Below are 19806 nucleotides of genomic sequence, written 5' to 3'. Positions count from 1 at the left end.
GCTGCGAACATGCAAAGGAAATTTAACAATGGAAAAGTTAGTCAATTATTGGTATCAAGGTCTTAGTTGCAACAGCAATTTTCTCCAAGGTAAACAAAAACCTTTTTTTGTTTGTTATGTCTGCTTTTTCTAAAGAAAATTGCTATTGAAACCTTGGCACATATACAGTATTTATTGAATGCAATTTCCCATCTAAGATGTCCTTGTGTTACATTTTTAGAAGGCTGTCATTTTATAGTTAACTTAAAAAGAAGCGTTTGTTTATCCACAATCAGAACTAACTCCTCTTTCTAGCTCCAATTTATTACCATAAAGAACTGTATGTCAGAATTATAGATTGTTACTATAACTCTAATTAATTTGCCACAGGCTATCAGTGGGATATAATTATATTGTTCAAAACAGCTAGTACATACATAACCTCAGAATTCTGTGTGATATCATATGCTGTTAAAATGCGTTTTTGATTAATAATAGATCATTTGAGAAGAAGCACACCATTGGTTTGTGATTTCACAAACGATTAGTAATTGTTTTAGTGAGATTGTTGTACCCAGTGTAAAGGAAGACCTTATACTACCAATGAAATATATAAAGTAGAGTTACAAACACCATAACAGATCGGTGCTGCACACTGTATTCAACTCGAATGTAAAGTGAATGAAAAACTGGCTTCTGCTCAGATCCTTGCCCATTGGTCATGCCCCTCTGATATGTTTCACCAACCTTGGGCTTAATTGATTAAGCACAATATGAGTGAAACATGTCAGAGGGGCGTGACCAATGGGCTTCGATATGAGCTGAAGCCCATATTTCATTCACCTTACAATGGAGTTGAACGCAGCGTGCGACAGCATCTGCATGCTATAATATAAGTATAGTCAGTACAAAAAAGTATGATAGTCCGAAAGGTCTTTGTAGCGATCATTTCACATTATTTGTAAAACTACAGCAACAATTTGTGATATAAAAGGTTAAATAGGACAGCACACCGTTATAACTAGAATACCTAGCAGAAATTGTACCTATATAAACTGATTCAAAAACATCTGACAGAGTTGTTATCAGGCCGAATTGACTAAAGGTATATAGGCAGTAGCTATAATAAAAATTAAGCAAAGAGCTATTGAGTGGAGCACTTAGAAGTCAACTTGAAAAGACTTATTAAATTAGTGAAGCATTTAGAGAAGAGTTTGTAAGTAATTTAGAAAAGCAATTTCTTAAAGTGGTTGTAAGAGAAGTTATAGGGAGCAGTTTCAGAAGAAGTCACTGTTTAGGAGGAGGATTAATAGGTGGAATTTGAAAGGAATGTTATCATAAGCTGTTGAGAGGACGATTAAGGAAAGATAGAATGTTGCTAAAGTAAATACTATTTGAAGTCATTAGGAAAACAATTTAATGAGCATATGGATAGCAAAAAGAGAACTTATAGAGCAAAATTAAGGAAAAACAGCTAAAAGCTGATGTATGGAATGCAGTTATTGGACATTGAGAAGGAGTTTTCATGAAATGATAAGCCAAAGCAACAGTCCCAAAGCAGCTTGCATCGAGAAGAATTTTTATGTCAGATTTGTATTTCTGTCTAATCTATGGAGAAAGATTTCCCCTCACCTTCTGTTTCTGTAACTGCAGGACAAGAAATGGGGAGAGAGGTTGTCATTAGGACAGGAAGGCATCAACAGCGAAAAGAAACTATTGTTAGACGTTCGAACCTCCCCCACTCAACTAAAGATTTAAATTTTGTAAATTACATATGTTAGGATCAAAATTTTACTGATATACTTGTTTTTTAATTGAAATTTAAGCAGTGTAAGTCCAAATGAAAATGATAATACCAGGATATAGAAGGACTAGTACTAATCTAACTGTTCAGCCAATCTCTGTTCACAGAAGAAAATAGACACAGTGGGGTTTATTTACTAAAGCTGGAGAGTCCAAAATCAGACTCCCTTCTGCATAGAAACCAATCAGCTTCCAGGTTTCATTGCCAAAGCTTCATTGAACAAGCTGAGGTTAGAAGCTGATTGGTTTCTATGCAGAAGGGAGTCTGATTTTGGACTCTCCAGCTTTAGTAAATAAACCCCAATGTGTTCTGAGCCTGCTCTTGGCACAATAATTTTAACAAAAAGTGCAGGAAAATGGGTAATGGAAAGGTGCAGGTGGGTTGAATCACACAATGGCTTCACATGTCTTTTAGAGAGGATCATGCTCAAGAGTCCAGCTCCACCATGTCAGCTAAGAAATCACTTTCTTTTTATTACAGCAAGATAAATCTCAATACTCCAAAAGTCTTTAAGAGATATAAAGAAAAAAAGAGGAATATAGCTCTCTCTACCTCCTGCTCTCTCACTGCCCCTGTAAATGTGCACAGAACAGTCTTCTCTGAAGACATAGAAAGAATACAGCATTAAAAATTTCCAGTACTCATGCAGTTCCTCCGAAATCTTCTTTTATTGAGTCAGCATTAAATGCCAGGAAATGCCAAGAATTCAGCTAACGTGATTTAGCCATATGGAGCCTTAATCATATAATACACAACATCTATCTAAAATCTATCCTGGGTTTGAATGACCCTTTATAGGGTAAGTTCATCATTTACCAAAAAAAATCACACTATGCTGTCAAATATGGACATACTGTGATAAATCTACCTTGTAGCCAATGCCATCCTGCTCTTTCAAACTGTGTGCTTTGTGTACTCCTGTCGCAGCCTCTGAGCTCTTCATAGGCAACAGGAGAGAGTAAAGTGTATAGTACATAGGGCGCTCCTGCTGGAACCAGACCTCTGTAGCCACTAGAGTGGTGACAGAATGGATATCAAGGATTGGGAAGCCAAACAGACACTAAGGCAGCTCTTCATAGAGTTGGAAGCAAAGCTCTAGTGTAGAAAAACATGGAAAGAAGATGACTCGAAGTGTAGTATTGGCATTTTTATTAACTTACAAAGATAAAATTCCACTTACAAGAAGTCAAAGCACAGTCTCATCATAGTAAAGTCAACCGATGTTCCTGGTGGTGTGGGATAGGGGCTGCCCAGCGGCAGCGTGACCCGTGAAATGCAGGGATGTCGGAACTAAGATGGCTGTAGGACTTCAGGAAGCATCGTGGAACGCATACGCCAGAAGTGACATAGGATAGAAGCGGTAACGCATTTCAGAGCATGTGCAGAGGGCTTTGTCATCAGACCTAAGTAGTAGTGGAATTTTATCTTTGTATGTTAATAAAACTGCCAATTCTACACTTAAAGGCGCCTTCTTTCCATGTTTTTCTGTAACAGGAGAGAGTACATGCTGTGCGGCCCTAAGGGACAGGACATTGCTCACTCCTGTGCCAGTAGAGGGTGCTGGGCCCAACGCCTGCCCTTTCCCTACAATTACTAGGGATGGAGCCGTCACAGGATGTAGACGATTGTAAGAAGGTTTCTTTTTTAAGCCTTTTTGGCCTACATTTTTTGAATTGATGTTTATGTGTGCATGTAAATATATTTACAATAGCAAAGAAACTGAGATAAGTCTTAGTTTACGTTGTCAAGATTTTTGTATACCATTTAGTAACTTTGTGGTGATTAAAGGGTACATTTACCTATGCAAAAAGAACGCTATGGGAGTTGTTTACTAAAGCTGAAGAGTACAAAATCTGGTGCAGCTCTGCATAGAAACCAATCAGTTCTCAGGTCTTATTGCCAAAGCTCAACTGAACAAGCAGAAGTTAAAAGCTGATTGCCTACCATGCACAGTGCACTACTTTAAGTAAATCTACCCCTGTGCTTTATCAATATAGCAGCATAGTGTGGTAAACTTTCCTTCTTGCCAGGGCTCCCTTTCAGTTATAAAAAAATGAAGGCCAAAACCTCAGAAAAAAAAAATACTTCTATAGGGACAGAGCAGCCGCTGAGGTCAGCTCCCCCTAGTGACACAGGATGGAGCAATGTCCATTTCTTTCAGGCTGCACATGTGCAGGTTGAGTACACACTTTGTATACACACTGAAAGAACAGGATGGCATTGGCTGAAAGGTAGGTTTAGCACACTATGCTGCTATACCCATCTTGGACAGCATGGAGTTTATTTACTAAAGCTGAAGAGTGGGCAGCACAGTGGATGAATGGTTTTCACTTCCGCCTGGCAGTACTAGGGCTGTTGGTTCAAATCCCAACATGGCACCACCTGCCTGGAGTTTGTATGTTCTCCCTGTGCCTGCGTGGGTTTCCTCCCACACTCCAAAAACATGCTGGAGGTTAATTGGCTCCTGTCTAAATTGGTCCTAGTATGTGCATGAATGAATGTAAGTTAGGGACCTTAGATTGTATGCCCCTTGAGGGTTAGGGACTGATGTGAATGTACTATATATATATATATATATATATATATATATATATATATATATGTAAAGTGCTGTGTGAATTGACAGCGCTATATAAGTACCTGTAATAAATAAATAAGAGTGCAAAATCAGGTTCACTTCTGCATAGAAACCAATCAGCTTCCAGGTTTTGTCACCAAAGTTTAATTGAACAAGCTCAGGTTAGATGCTGGTTTTTATGCAGAAGTGAGCCTGATTTTGCAATCTCCAGCTTTAGTAAATAAACCCCCCTATGTGGTTTTTTTTTTTTGTATAGATAAAAATACCCTTTATTCAGCACATAGTTACTAAAAGGTATTCAGAAATATTGACAGCTTCTGAGACGTATCTCAGTTTGTTCGCTGTTGTAAAATATATTTACATGCACACATAAACATCTAGGCTAGTGGAGACACTGACATATGAAGGTAATGTTATAATTTCTCCATTACTATTTGTCATCAGACCCATAACACACATGGCTTTGAAGACCATTGTATTAATTCTATAAATAAATATAGGCAATTTCTTGCTTAGCAGTGGTGCATTAAGTCATACTGTATGTACCCTGATGTATTGTATATAAATGTGCACATGCATAAAGATGTGAAAGCAAAGGAAGGAAAAGGGAGGTTAATATCTTCAAAGCCAGTTCAAATCAAATGAGAAACAAAATCACGTTAATTCAAATGTGGAGCAGAGCCATGCATTGCTGACTACTGAATGAAGGTTATAAACCCAGAACACCTCTACATCTGCCTGCATAACATTTGGCTAATTGAATTGAAATATTTAGATGCTGTAGGTACTAACCATATCAATTTGCCCCCAAGACACAATAAAAGGAATACATCCATCAAGAAATTAGAATTGGATGCAGCCTTCTGTTTATTCCTGTTATAGCTGGCGTTGTGTACAATTGCTCAGTAGGTTTTTTTTTCCCTATGGATGACAGTTTTGTTTCAACAAATAACAGACTATAGTTTTTTTTCTGCTGACAGAAATAATTCAGATAGTTCAAAAATATGCAGTCTTAAGATTTCCACCAAATAGCCTTGAGTGATTTATTCGTTTTAAGCAACAAAACAAATGTTTCAAATTCAATAGGCATGAAAACATAAATATAAGCTATTTGGTTTTAAAGCTATACTGTACCAATTATGCTGCACCTGACGTCAAGCGTTTGTCTTATGTACCAATCATAGTGATTGAACACAACTTTGATTCATTTATGGGAATGAGCACTGCAAAACCTCTCTACAGGCAAAATCTGATATACTTATCAAAACTCAAGAACAAAAGTGTATAATATTGCAGCATCCCAGTGCTTGCGCCTGGCAAACAGCCAAACAAACAGATGAAAAGCATGTACGTGTAACACCCTCCTAGAATAGGTTGCTAGAGAGGTTCAGGTGAATTTAGTCTTTTTGACTCCTCTGTAAACAGAGGAGCAGTGTATGATTAGGTTTGGCTGCTCTAGGTCTCACAAGCTACAGACTCAACTTCTCCCTGCCTTCTAGTAGGTTCTATAATGTAGTGGGCTGGAAGAGGTAGACCTTGTGCTTGAATATTTGTGGGACTCTAGCCAATGCCTGGGAAGGTTTGCCCAGAAGGTGGAGAGGGCCCAAAATGTGTCTGAGACTGGGAGCAGCAAGGTTCTTGTATAGGAGAAGAAGATACCAGCCTTAGGGGTTGCTGCCCTTTGGGCAGGTTAGCTAATGTCTCTTTCAAATAACTCATCTAGGTCACAGCTCAGTGGGTGATTGGGGCCCTATTTTCCTGGAAGTAGTTTAGAGCCAAGTAAAGGGGATGCACTGAAGATCTGGCCTGGAGATTCACAGTACAATGTCTAGCTAGTATTGGACAGGAGGTATCCATGTATCTGGAGACACTGTAAGTGGCTTGGAAGGGGGATCCTAGTGACTGTCTGTTGTTTAACCCCTTGTGTGACTGTGTCAGTGTAGCTAAACTGGAACCTACCCTGCTGAGAGTCCCAAAAGTGCTAATGTCTCTAGTCTCGGCAAAGAAGTGCCTCTGAAGAAAGTAGACAAAATAGAGAGTGTCCTCCAAATACTTTGTGCATTAAATTCTGGAGTATCCCAAAGCTGCCCTGCACCCCATCCAAGTTCAACAAGCATTAAACCTTATAAAGACACTCACTGCCTTGTCATTGTGCTGCGAGACTGTAGGAGCTGTAGTGTGCCTGACTGATTTGCACTCAGCCGGGAAGAGAACCTAGGACAAATCTGCAGGGCCTATTAGGGGTTTGCACTACATGTAAGAGCTGTTTTACCTGCCAAGGGATTTGTATTTTTGTTCATCCGGTTCTGAGCATTACACTGCTCTGCCACACAGGATAATCTTGGCTGGCATGGGACATATTATTTCTCTGCTGCAGTTTCACTTTTACTTACAGGTCTCCTCCCTACCCCACCCTGTTTCTGCACCGTAGAGGGTTCCCTGATGATGCACAATGATGAGCACTGTCACTGTTATTTCCTGCACAGCTGATTAGCTCATGGGTACTTTTCCCTCCCCCTCCCTTAGCTCTACTGCATAAAGATTGCAAGAGGTTGATACCAGGTTAAATTCAGGTACTTAAGCTGCTCGCATTTAAATTAAATTTAATAGTATATTAATGATTATAGATTACTTTCTCTTTCAATGCTACAATAAACACATATCCTGTGAATGGGGCCATGCTGCAACCACCCGACAACCACACACAATGCATGTGATTGCGGCATGGTAGAATGGCATTTAGAGGGTTAAACATGCAGTTAGCAGGTGATACAAGGCCTTCTCACTTTCTGTCAAATGCTCTCTGAACAGCTCTTCACAAAGCAAGTGTAAACCAGGCCTTAGGGTGATGTTTCTCACTCATTCTAATGGATCTATAGAGAAGCAGGACAGGATTTGTGTTTGGTCTGGAAAACAACTGTCCCTCTCCTTGCCTCCATAAAATAGTAGGAGGTGTTCTGTAGTCCACCGCAAGAACTGGCCAGGGCAGATAACAACACTTTGGATTTCAGTGCCTTACTGGATTTCTAGCAAGCTTACTGGATTTCTAGCAGAATCAATAGGTGTTTTTCTGCACTTGCTGCATTTTTATACACTGCTCAAAAAATTAAAGTAACCCTTTGAAAACACATCAGATCTCAATGGTGAAAAATCTCATGCTGGATATCTATACTGATGTGGACTGGGTAAGGTGTTAGGAATGTAAGGATGCCCCATCGATTGATGGAAATGAAAATGATCAATTTACAGAGGACTGAATTCAAAGACACCCCGAAAATCAAAGTGAAAAAATTATGCAGCAGGCTAGTCCATTTTGCTGAAATTTCATTGCAGCAACTCAGAATGGTACTCAGTAGTTTGCATGACCCCCACATTCTTGTATGCATGCCTAGCAACATCGAGGCATGCTCCTAATGAGACGACGGATGGTTTCCTGGGGTATTTCCTCCCAGATCTGGACCAGGGCTTCACTGTGCTTCTGGACAGTCTGAGGTGCAACCTGGAGGCATCGGATGGACCGAAACATGATATTCCAGAGGTTTTCTATTGGATTTAGGTCAGGTGAGTGTGTGGGCCATTCAATGGTATCAATTCCTTCATCCTACAGGAACTGCCAGCATAATCTCGCCACATGAGGCCGGGTATTGTTGTGCAACAGGAGGAACCCAGGACCCACTGCAACGATTTCATCTCGATATCTAATAGCAGTCAGGGTGCCATTGTCTAGCCTGTAGAGGTCTGTGCATCCCTCCATGGATATGCCTCCCCAGACCATCACTGACCTTCCACCAAAACGGTCATGCTGAACGATGTTACAGGCAGCATAACGTATTCCATGGCTTCTCCAGACCCTTTCACATCTGTCACATGTGCTCACGGTGAACCTGCTGTCATCTGTGAAAAGAACAGGGCGCCAGCAGACCTGCTAATTCTGATGTTCACATGCCAATCGAGCACTATGGTGCCGGGCAGTGAGCACAGGGCCCACTAGAGGACGTTGGGCCCTCAGGCCACACTCATGAAGTCTGTTTCTGATTGTTTGGTCAGAGACATTCACACCAGTGGCTTGCTGGAGGTCAATTTGTAGGGCTCTGGCAGTGCTCATCCTGTTCCTCCTTGCACAAAGAAGCAGATACCGGTCCTGCTGATGGGTAAAGGACCTTCTACGGCCCTGTCCAGCTCACCTAGAGTAACTGCCTGTGTCCTGGAATCTCCTCTATGCTCTTGAGACTGTGCTGGGAGACACAGCAAACCTTCTGGCAATGGCACGTATTGATGTACCATCCTGGAGGAGTTGGACTGCCTGTTCAAACTCTGTAGGGTCCAGGTATTGCCTCATGCTACCATTAGTGACATTAATCCAGGCCAAATGCAAAAATAACAGTCAGAAAAGATGAGTAGGGAAAAAAAATGTCAGCGGCCTTGTAAAACCATTCTTGTTTTGGGGGTCGTCTCATTGTTGTCCATCTAGTGCACCTGTTGTTAATTTCATTAACATCAAAGCAGCTGAAACTGGATAACAACCCCCTCTTCTACTTAACTGACCAGATCATTATCCCAGGAATTTAATTGACTTGATGCTATACTCTGATTAAAAAAGTGTTCCTTTAATTTTTTGAGCAGTGTATTTTAGAAGAGACAACAATCTGTACTAAATTTATTTTGTTTTCTATTTTGTCACAACATACACTTTCAAAAAACTTTTTTTTCACTACCTAAAACATTATTTACTAAGCCACCATCTCCTTTCTTCATATTGTTGGAGCTGTTAGAGGTAGTTTTGGAAGTGAGGGAAAATCTGCAGACAGACAAGAACAGACAACAAGAAAAAGCTGACAGAGGTTTTAGCATTCCCTACTTAATTTAATTTTTTGTCTGTGTTGCTGTTGCAGAAGGAAAATCTCTTTAATGGAGCCTCCAATGGCAGTAAAAACCTGACAAGACTACTAATCTTTTTTCATTTTATCCCAAATTAAGAAAAAATGTTGGCTATAGATATACAGTACAGTATATCTTTAAGATTTTCATATTGGAGCCAAGATCAAGGAGGCAAAAAAGGTAAAAAGGTTGAAAAACTCACTTATCTATACTCATAAGTATAACCAGCAAATTGTACTGTGTAATACTCTCATATAATGCTCTTTACAAGTAAGAGGAATGTTCAATTCTAATTGAAAGGAAATGTTGACATATCAAAAAAAACCCTCCATGTAAGACTCACTGGGGAAGATTTACTAAAACTGGTGCAGCTGTGCATAGTAACCAATCAGCCTCCAGGTTTTATTGTCAAAGCATAATTGAACAAGATGAAGTTAGAAGCTGATTGGTTGCACCAGGTTCTGAGTGCTCCAGTTTCAGTAAATCTTCCCCACTGTAATCTTCATTTGATCCTGACTGCCAAAAGATTCTGTTTCCAAATGAAATGCCATACCTGGTAAACTAAGGATCTCCAAATTAATTGTGATGTCACACGGTACTAATACATTGGTACTCTATGTGGAAGGTACAGTCTTGTACTTTTTTTGATCACTGTTGATCACACTAAGGATTGTTTTGTGTGTTATATGTAGAAGCCTACTTTGGAGGTCAATGGTTTGCAGGAGTGAGGGCTGCCGTCTATGCAGACTGCCTGTCTCCTGAACATACAGTATGTAGGGAAAGTTAATGGCATTCCTTCTGCTATCTGGCACTGGGCATTAATTAATTAATTAATTAATCAATCTATTTATTACAGGTAAATAGCACCAACAAATTATGCAGTGCTTTACATATATATTATACATTCACATCAGTCTCTGCCCTAAAGGAGCTTACAGTCAAAGGTCCCTTACTAATATTCATGCATACACATACTAGGGCCAATTTAGACAGGAGCCAACTAACTTATTAGCATGTCTTTGGTGTGCGGTAGGAAACCACACACCAAAGACAAAGGTAGGAGTACCCAGAGGAAACCCACACAGGCACAGGGAGAACATGCACACTCTAGGCAGGTGGTGCCATAGTTGGGTTGACACTTATGGCACTGAGATAAAGGTGGGGTAACATCACTGGAATCAGCTGCTTTGAAAAAGGTACCAGCAGTAGCCATGGGCCTGCCACATACCATACCAGAAAAAAAGAGTATATGATAAGGTTGTAAGATAAACAGTAAAGACGATGGTACCCCATTACTGTAAAAAGAGTATCCATTATCCTTTGTCCTTAAAACCAATCAAAGGGAAATATTATTGAAAGTACCCAAAGTTTGTTAACAGAAGTATTTTATTTACTACAATGTGCTCTTCTGATGCATGTTATTCTGAAATGTGTGCCAAAACTACTATTTCTGTTAAGTAAGATTGCACTAAGAGTGGAAGTGACATAAGAGGTGGAGCCAACATGCAGGCAAACATCCTTAGTGTTGTGTAACTTAGAGGTGAAAGTAACATATTGTTATATTTATCTATTATATAATGAAACCTTGACTGTAATGTAAGAGAAGCAAGAAGGTGGCAGCAAAACTCAAGGCATTTGGCCTTTGTCTATTATTTAGTTGTGTTTTTTAATGAGCTAAACAGGAATGTTTTATTTCACTGTGTTCTTCCCAACCCAATAAAGGGCATGTTAGGAAAAGCTATTTATTATATCTAAACAAACCAATTGTTTGATTTTGTTATATTGCACTGACACCTAAGATTCTAAAGCTGTATGTTATATATATGTAAACTGTTACACTGGCAAATGTCTGCTGGCATCTATTGTAATCCTCTGTCTTCGACTCCTTCTCAAGCCCATGCAGTTCATTATCTACTCTGCTATGACATCTTTAGCAAAAGTGCTATCCTCATACCTTGTTACCAAGGGCACCTATATGATCTGGCTAACCCGAACACACATCTGCAAAAATTGTTACAAATGGTATAGGACTACAATGCAATAAGAAATACGTGAAGAAGCACATAAGACAGCATGGTAACATACTTTACCCTGAGTTTTTCCATTTGAATAAACTAGTTATTTATAGCCTGACATGCTTAACTGTTATTTAATTTAATTGGTAGTAGGGAGGCTTACACAGCATATTCAGGGGCAATATATAGAATCCTCTTACAAAGTTAGCCAGCAGAACATGTATGAAAAGAACAATCAATACAAGGAGGAATGTAATCTTGTATCACAAAATGATACGACAAACCAGCTTCCATGTACTTGACTTGTGACCACATCTTTACTATCACAAACCACTAATACATCATTGCATATATTACCCACTTTTTAGCTGTTCTAAATCATATGACTGAACCGTCAAATATCTGCCCATGTGTTCTTATAAGAAGTTATCCATGTGTTAAAGAAGTCTCATTATAAAACAGCTGTTAAGAGAAATAACATTATATATGTAAATATAGACAATCACAGATATGGGTACTTTACATTTGGTGAGGTTTGAAGAGAGAGTGTATGTTTAAGCATTAAAATTAGGTCAACCTGAGCATACAGTTCAACTGTTTTAACCACTGTAATTGGTCAGCTTGCATGAAGGTCAATAAACCAGTCTAATTTTAGAAACCATGAACAGATGCAAGTAATAATACAACACCAACAATAGTAGGTTGCCATATGTGCCACATATTTCAATTAATTCCTACGTTCCACTACGTATAGTTTGTGAGACACAATAATAATAATCTGATGTTTAAGCACTGTGGTCAATTGCACAACAATCTGGCTGCTGCATTCAGTTTATGAGATGTGTTTTAAAGTGAAAGGCCATGGTTAGAGCTCTTTTGATGCATCTGCAGTCAGAGGCATAACTAGAACCTTTAAGTGCAAGAAACCATGAAGGGCCCCCCTGACCTTTGGTCCCGGAGTCCTTCTCTACCAGCCTGGAGCCCTTACCTTTAGGCCCAGGTTAGGGTTGCCACCCTTTCATCAAGCCAAGCCCAAACACTTTAGCATTAAATAATTAATGGCAGTACCTCTATAGTCTAGAAGGGATTGTTTTATATATATATATATATATATATATATACATACAGTAAGTTAGTAAGCCTTATACTTCAATAGTACAGATGAGAACGTCTTTATATCAGTATATACAGGGCCGTGGATAAGAGGGTACCACCAGTCCTTCTGCACAGGCCCAGGCCAGCAGAGGGCCCCAGGCAGCTGGGTGAATTGGATGTGGGCAGAAAGGGTGATTGGTGTGGTGGGGGGGCAATTACTGGAACCTGTATGTCTCTCTGCGGCAGCTAAAAGCTGGCTTCTCTGGCTTTCAGCTGCTGCAGAGAGAGCCATAAAGGGGATTGGTAACATTAATACCCCCACCACCCTCCTTATGCACCATATGTTTCTGCTTGCTGCCCAGGCCCCCTGTGTGCCCCCACCCCCCCAGAATTGCTGGCTTCCCTCCACTTTTTTCCAATGGCAACTGTAAGCACAGGATCCTTCAGGATGGAGAGTGGGGGAAGGGTCCAGTAAATATGTCACCAGTCCCTTCCTTTCCTTATTGAACACAATGACTCACTGTGTTCATTCATAAATAAAGCATAGTCAACAGTTTTTTTTTATTGGGGAGGGGGGGTCTGTCAGGTTGGCTGTATGGGGCCCCGTGGTTTCTAACAGCAGCCCTAAGCATATAGCCCCCTGAGAGTAGATTAGTATAGTAGAGTTGTTCCCCAGTCTTCACAGATTCACAGATTTAAAGACCAGACTATGATCCTACTACAGCCGAGCCGCAAGTGACAAGTGCCTCATTATTGCCCGCACTTCCTGGAAGAGGTGGCAGCAGAGCGAAGGTGAAGCTGCTCTTGGTGACGTGAATAGGCCTTTGTAATTATCAGATATGGAGAGGGAGATTCTGGCAAGCAGATTGGAGCGCCGGGAGGGGAGGGGGTCGGGGGGGGTGGTCTGGAAGCCGCACACAAGCAGCGATTCCCGGGTACAAGTCTCATACACCTGCTATGCTCCTGCAGTCTTAGGCTCCCCGCCACAGTGGCTGAAATCCAAGGCCCGGTCACAAGTGCGACCTTTGCGACCCTGGTAGTTCCTCTACTGTCTGCAGTCATTATGCATTTCCAAACCAAATGTTATGATGCTCTAAGAGTGTTTCTAAATGAGTTACACAATGTTTTGTGATGTATTAGTTTGTAGTCTAAATGTATATGATAATTCCAGTTAATATGTCTTACAGTAATGGGTACAGTAGGTAAAAGGGGTTTAACCTTTTTGCACAAAAAAAGCCAATGGCAAATGAATTTAAATAATCTCTCATTATTCTAATTATGGTATTATAGTTTCACCCACCCCATACCATGCATTTTGACATTAAGACACCAGATTTACAACAATCCTGCCCTTACAGGAAGTGAGGGGAAATTCCCTACCCCTTCCCATAAATACACAGACAGCAATAAAACCCTTTCCAAACTGAATAGCTATAGTTGGGCATTACATGTTTGTTCAAAACCAAAAACCAAAGAGCCTGACAACATAACATTTCTGGTCTGCAAAAGCCTACCCATTTAACCATGCATTAAACAAATAACTGTAAGCACGTGCGCTAAATGGTTAGCACGTCTGCCTGGCTGTACTAGGGTCGTTGGTTCCAATTCCAGCCACGGCACCACCTGCCTGGAGTTTGCATGTTCTCCCTGTGCCTGCGTGGGTTTCCTCCGGGTACTCCGGATTCCTCCCACACTCCAAAGACATGCTGGTAGGTTAATTGGCTCCTGCCTAAATTTGCCCTAGTATGTGTATGTATGAATGTAAGTTAGGGGCCTTAGATTGTACACCCCTTGAGGGTTAGGGACTGATGTGAATGTACAATATATATGTGTAAAGCGCTACGTAATTTGACAGCACTATATAAGTACCTGAAATAAATAAATAAATAATAAACATAATAGTTGCTATTAGTACTCAGAATGGACAATATTACCACAGTCAGAGTCAGTGCTGCATTGACAGATATGCCCTCCTAAGAGGACTAATGGTATCAGAGAAATAGCACTGCTTGACATGACACACTACCACAGTGGACATTACAGAGATGCCATATTGTATACAATGTTACTAATACAAAAATTTTCAAAAGGTTCTGTACTGCAATACATTGTGTTACTGAGATGTCACGTTCCCATATGGAATGTTACTGGAGTGGCATCGGACACATGCACCATGCTGTCATACATGAGACCCATGTGCCATGTACTGTGTTATCAAGATTGTTATGCTGCCATATAACATAAAAAACAAATGCATCTGTACTATGTACCATAATAATATGAACCATCAGACAAACTGAATTGTGGGTATGACCAAACCTGTGACATGATGTGGTAAGTAGCATCCCAGCAGCATTTTACTAACAATATACTGTAACTGTCTCATAAAGCAGTATGATTTCCAGCCAGTAGTACATTGTATATCTCCCATAGACTGCAGTGTATATTTCCCCATTCATGATTATTTAATTACATCCAGCAATACATAACCCCCTGTTAGCTATATATACCTCCCATCCAGCAATATATGCCCCCTAGTCAGCAATATACACAACCCCCAGCTAGCAGTATATATACCCATGGAGTAGTATCTACCTAATTAAGTACCTATCCTCAAGCTAATATGATAATAACCCCAATGGCCAGATAGAAGCAGAGAACAAGTTAGCATGGCTAAATGTATCATGCTGACACAGATAAGAAGAGTGCTGTGACCTCTACTGCCTGCTAATGGTCAGTTTCATGCTGTGATGCAGATAAGGAGGTTCAAGTCAGATGCCGTAATACAGATGCGTAGTATTGGGATTCCAGAAATAGGTGCACTTCACTGTCACCCTTAAACATAGACCTGACCTATCATGTTCTGTGCTGCCTTTAGACCCCAATGTGATCCTACCTTTATTGTCTAACAGGAGGTTATGGGATGAGAACCCATTCTCTTGTGATATATTTTCCCTAAGAAGAAAGTACTATGCCTTTTCATTAAGTCCTACCCCACATGGGTTGGAGGAACATTAGCTCTACAGTGCGGAACTAGGAGCTTGCATTCGGTGGTACAGTGAACAAGTAAGGGATCTATAACAAGGCACCAACTGAATGGATTAGCTAAACTGTTATAGACTAAGCACCAGTAAAAAGCTGTTTGGCAGGGGGAAATCAATGCTTTAATGACTATGCTCATATTCTATTTCATGCATACAAAACAACAATTAAAAAAGGATTCAGTAAGCCATCTAAGCAAAAGGACCACATCTAAGCAAACTTCTTAGCCACAAGTTCCTTCAGAATATTCTGGCACCTCATTGACAGTTATGTCAGATTTACAAAATCAAGACAAAAAATGGAAGTTATTTTCAAAACCCATAAATCATATATTCAATTTTTGCCAAGGCAGAATTACTATGGTATTCTTCTGTGATCCAGAGGTTTATTCAGAATTCCATTAACTGGCAAGCAATTCACAAGAGAGATGCAGATAATATGCATTGACATACGATGTGGCAATTCTATTCCACAATCAAAGATAAGAACTCCAGCAGACAGGCATGTAGTGTTGGGAACAGGGACATAGGTATTAGTGTGCTTTTCACTCAGTTCCACATTACAAACAATTTCCAGCAGCCATGACCATGACATTGCCTTTCTGGAGAAGTAGCCAACTCTATTACAGAGATACAATCCTATCATCTCTTACATCTCTTATGTTAACATTATATACAATACAACTGACAGCGTTGGACCCGTGTCTAACAGACAACAAACAGCAACAAATAATGTAGAGTGTAGGTTTTTCTTATGTCTCAAGGTCACTTATTTTGACCAGATAATTTAATTTTTACAAATAAACTTTCCAAAGAGTGCAGCTAAGTATGCATTCGAATGTGTCCATTCTGCACTCTTGGCCCTTTTCATCCTTGTATGCAGTAAAACTGAACTGTGATGCACATCTTGTTTAATGAACAATAAATGTTTAATAATCTGCTTAATAATAGTACTGAGAGTTCAAGTAGAGTTCCCAAAATATTTCACAGAGCATTCATTCTGTTGGGTTATAACGTAAAGCAAGCACCACATACTAGGTGGCAGGGAATAGCAAATTGATATCTGAAACCTTAGTATATTGAACACTAATCAACCCTGATTCAGGGCAGCCAATCATAGATAATCTTTTTACAATTTGTGTTCCAGATACTGCAAGAAACACATTGTATAACCAATAGGTTCATTATGAGTTACTGCAAAGTACTGACCTTAATTTCATATTATTAAAGCTTTTATATATATATATATATATATATATTGTTCTGATGGCAGTACTTGAACATTCTTTTATTTTTAATGGATTATAGGTCTATACTGGATGCATTTCAACGATATAAAGATTCTAAGGCAGATTATGAAGATATATGCCTAATAATAGCAAATACATATTAAAAAGATTAGTTGCATTATTTAAACTCATATCAAACATGTTTTCAAACCAAAGAGATAAAAATTAAACTCTTTAAACAAATGACTCTAGAATGCTGTTCTAAGCTAACAATCTAAATTTGATTTGATGTTAGCAAATATTTATACTTTACTAATACCACCATTAACCCCTTTCTGGATTCACGCTAACCTTTAGCATGAAAATCAATAGAGATTTGAAGCCTGTAGGATTCGTTGACCTCGGTCATCTGTTAATGAATTATTGAAATCATTATTGGTATGCCATATAAGTTTCTTTGCAACACTCTATTAAACAGTCTGACAGATGACACAATTTATTGTTCTTTGACTATGGTGCTGTTTACTTCTTCAAGGGTTGAAACTGTTACATCTGAGACTGACTTTGACAAGCTGTGCAGAGCTGCTACTATAGGAAACTACATTCCCTTGTCTACTTTACTCTACAACTGTAGATTGAGGAGAATGATTGTGTGAAGCGAGTATTATTAAAAGTCTCAGCTGGCCACTCAAACGTTACAAATACATCACATAACGGCAAATACCAATGCACACTCTCGGTACTGTAGAATCTCACTAATTGGGGATCTTAATGTATAGAAAATGACGGCCATTCAATTGCGACACTATTCACCGTCCCTTGTTTTCTTGAACACTTTTGCATATTTTCTATTATCATCACATCCTCAGTACTCTCAACTATATCAGCTTTTTGTATTTCCAGTTAAGAAAGTGAAAAGGATGCAAACATCCATCAGGACTTCCATGCACAAGAGCCTGCAATGCACATCTTTAACGTGACAGCCAAAGACTACTACACTCTTGGGAGTCTTCTTTCTTTTACCAAGAAAGAGGGCATATGTTTTAATAAAACATTTCATAGCACAAGGATATACAGACATCACAAAGTGGAAGAGATAATACACATCAGACGATCAGCTCAACTGATTAGTAGCGAACTGGGAAAAAACTGACCACTCTAGAAATCTTAAAGGAATATAGGAAAGGGAATAATAAAAAAAAAAATGATCAAACTCTTATACACATTTATTTATAGTGAGAGAATTGAGAAGCAAAGATAAAAAAAACTGAAAATCTTGCTCCCCTGCCTTTAAAGATATAAAAATCAATCTTCCTTAAAGATTAACTTTTGCTAAAGGCACTCAGAGAATATTTGGCTTCAAAAGAGTACCAGGTGCTTTGGGATCACATTTGGACATTGACACTGCCCTTGTATTTTAATGAATAAAACTCCCAGAGCGAGAAAGTTTTTGACAAAAGCCCATCCTGCTTCCTAATTTCATTGGGATGTATACCAGAAACCTACGCCTAAAATAAGCCAATACTAGTCTAACTAACGAACTGTTAAATTGCCTATCATCAGTTTGGGAACATACATATGTTAACTTGTAAAATGCACATAATAAGATTTCACGCTGATGGAACAGTGGACCACTTTTGTACTTGCCCAGTAGGAAGCTGTGAGCACATGTGCTGTTTGTTCTTTTATATACTACTTTCTTAAGAAAAATTCTCGCTAATGTGACTGTTGCAGCACCAAGATCTTTATCGATTAAGCTTAGAAAATATAGCTGTTCCCTGCTGCTTAATTTCTCTTAAAAGAAATCACAAACATTTCAAGGCAACGCTTAAAGCACTAAAATAGAAACAGTTAACAATTAAAGGAATAGGGTAACTGAGATGAGAGTATTGTAGTAATGACAAGCAGTGATGCTGAGCATCTTCTTACCTTCAGCTTGGGCTCCTAGAAGGAGGATGAGGGAGATCAGGATGACAGGGTGGACATTGAGACCAAGAGATTCGCATATTCCACGGGCCAGCATGATAAAGCCCCCAGACTCTGAAGATACCAGGATTACCAAGGGTAGTTGAGCAAGATTTCCAGCTCAGCTCCGCACATCCAGTGAAAGATGTCTGGGGGTGAGATTCACAAGGATTCATTCATGTGAGCAACTCTCCTGGTGTGGCTATTGATTAAAGGGGAAGAGGAAACAGAGGCACAGCAATGCACAGAGAGGTCTCTGTGCTTGTTTATGAAAAGAATGCTACTGTACTGAAATGGAGAAGGAGGGAGTGAGACAAGGCAGCGTAATAAAGAAGAGAGAGAGAGAAAGAGGGCAGGCAGGGAGTAGAGACACTGGGAAAGAGAGAACGGAGACGACAGCCACACAGAGAGGGAAGAGTGAATAGCAAATTAAAGTAAACAGCATTGATCAACAAAGAGAGACGACACGAGTGAATTCATGTGCAATGAAAGGAGATTTAAATAAAAAAAAGGAAAGAAATTAAAAAAAAAACAATGAAACAAAAATCTTCAGTACCAACCTAATGTGTCAGACTGTGTGCTGTGCTCTGGCAGGCTGCTGCTAGGAAGCATTCATATTATATTATCCAAGGCAACGCACTAAGAGAATGCAGGCACACAAAGTGCTACAAGGCACAGACACATGGATGGGAAGGCATGCACTGGATGAAACTGCAGAGGGAAACGTGCAATAGGACAGGGTAAAAATAGACGCAAGCACTGAAGTGTACGTTCAGCCACTCAGCCATTAAGGAAAGGCAGTGATGAAGCCACACTACAAATAAATGAAACATATATTTAGCATTTATACATTCGGCCTACTGTGTTAATTAAAGGTCCAGTTTCTTTTTCAGTAACATTTAATATTCAAAAATAACACTGGATATAGTAATAACTATAGTATAAAAACAACATTGGTTAAAGTAACATATTAAAATTGGTCATTCATTTACTGTATACAACTTGCTGTATAGGATGCTGAAACAGTTCCTTTTTAACACAGTTTTCTTGGCATTGCAGGATGAAAAGATGCTTATTTTTTCAAATGACTACACGTTTTCTTCTTAATGTAAGAGTTAACCAAATAACCATTGAACATTATTTATTAAAGGAGAACTCCAGCTAAACAGTTTTCTTTGGAAAGAGTATGAAAGGGTTAAAACTTCTAGCTTGATTTTCTTGC

The 19806-nt window shown here is 39.4% G+C and overlaps 1 protein-coding gene across 3 annotated transcripts in view; it reads right to left on the bottom strand.

The window, feature by feature from the left end:
• SEZ6L (seizure related 6 homolog like) overlaps nucleotides 1-19296 on the bottom strand; it is a 570023-nt gene extending 550727 nt beyond the window's left edge. The window contains exons 1-2 of one of the 3 annotated variants that reach the window (XM_089684123.1): nucleotides 19145-19296; nucleotides 18549-18733 (exon numbers count right to left, since the gene is read on the bottom strand). In XM_089684123.1, the coding sequence (XP_089540249.1) occupies nucleotides 18549-18642 (94 nt within the window). In that variant the 5' untranslated portion in view covers nucleotides 18643-18733; nucleotides 19145-19296. Of the gene's footprint in view, nucleotides 1-18548; nucleotides 19036-19144 lie in introns of those variants that run through there. The other 2 variants (XM_089684122.1, XM_089684124.1) reach the window with 2 other exon arrangements.
• Nucleotides 19297-19806: the final 510 nt, after the last annotated feature.

The sequence above is a fragment of the Staurois parvus genome, unplaced genomic scaffold (genome assembly GCF_062004578.1).
Source record: "Staurois parvus isolate SC_StPar_1 unplaced genomic scaffold, SC_StPar_1.0 ptg000336l, whole genome shotgun sequence".
NCBI lineage: Eukaryota > Metazoa > Chordata > Amphibia > Anura > Ranidae > Staurois > Staurois parvus.
Note: the sequence above shows the minus strand (reverse complement) of the source record. Positions and strands in the feature narration are given on the sequence as shown.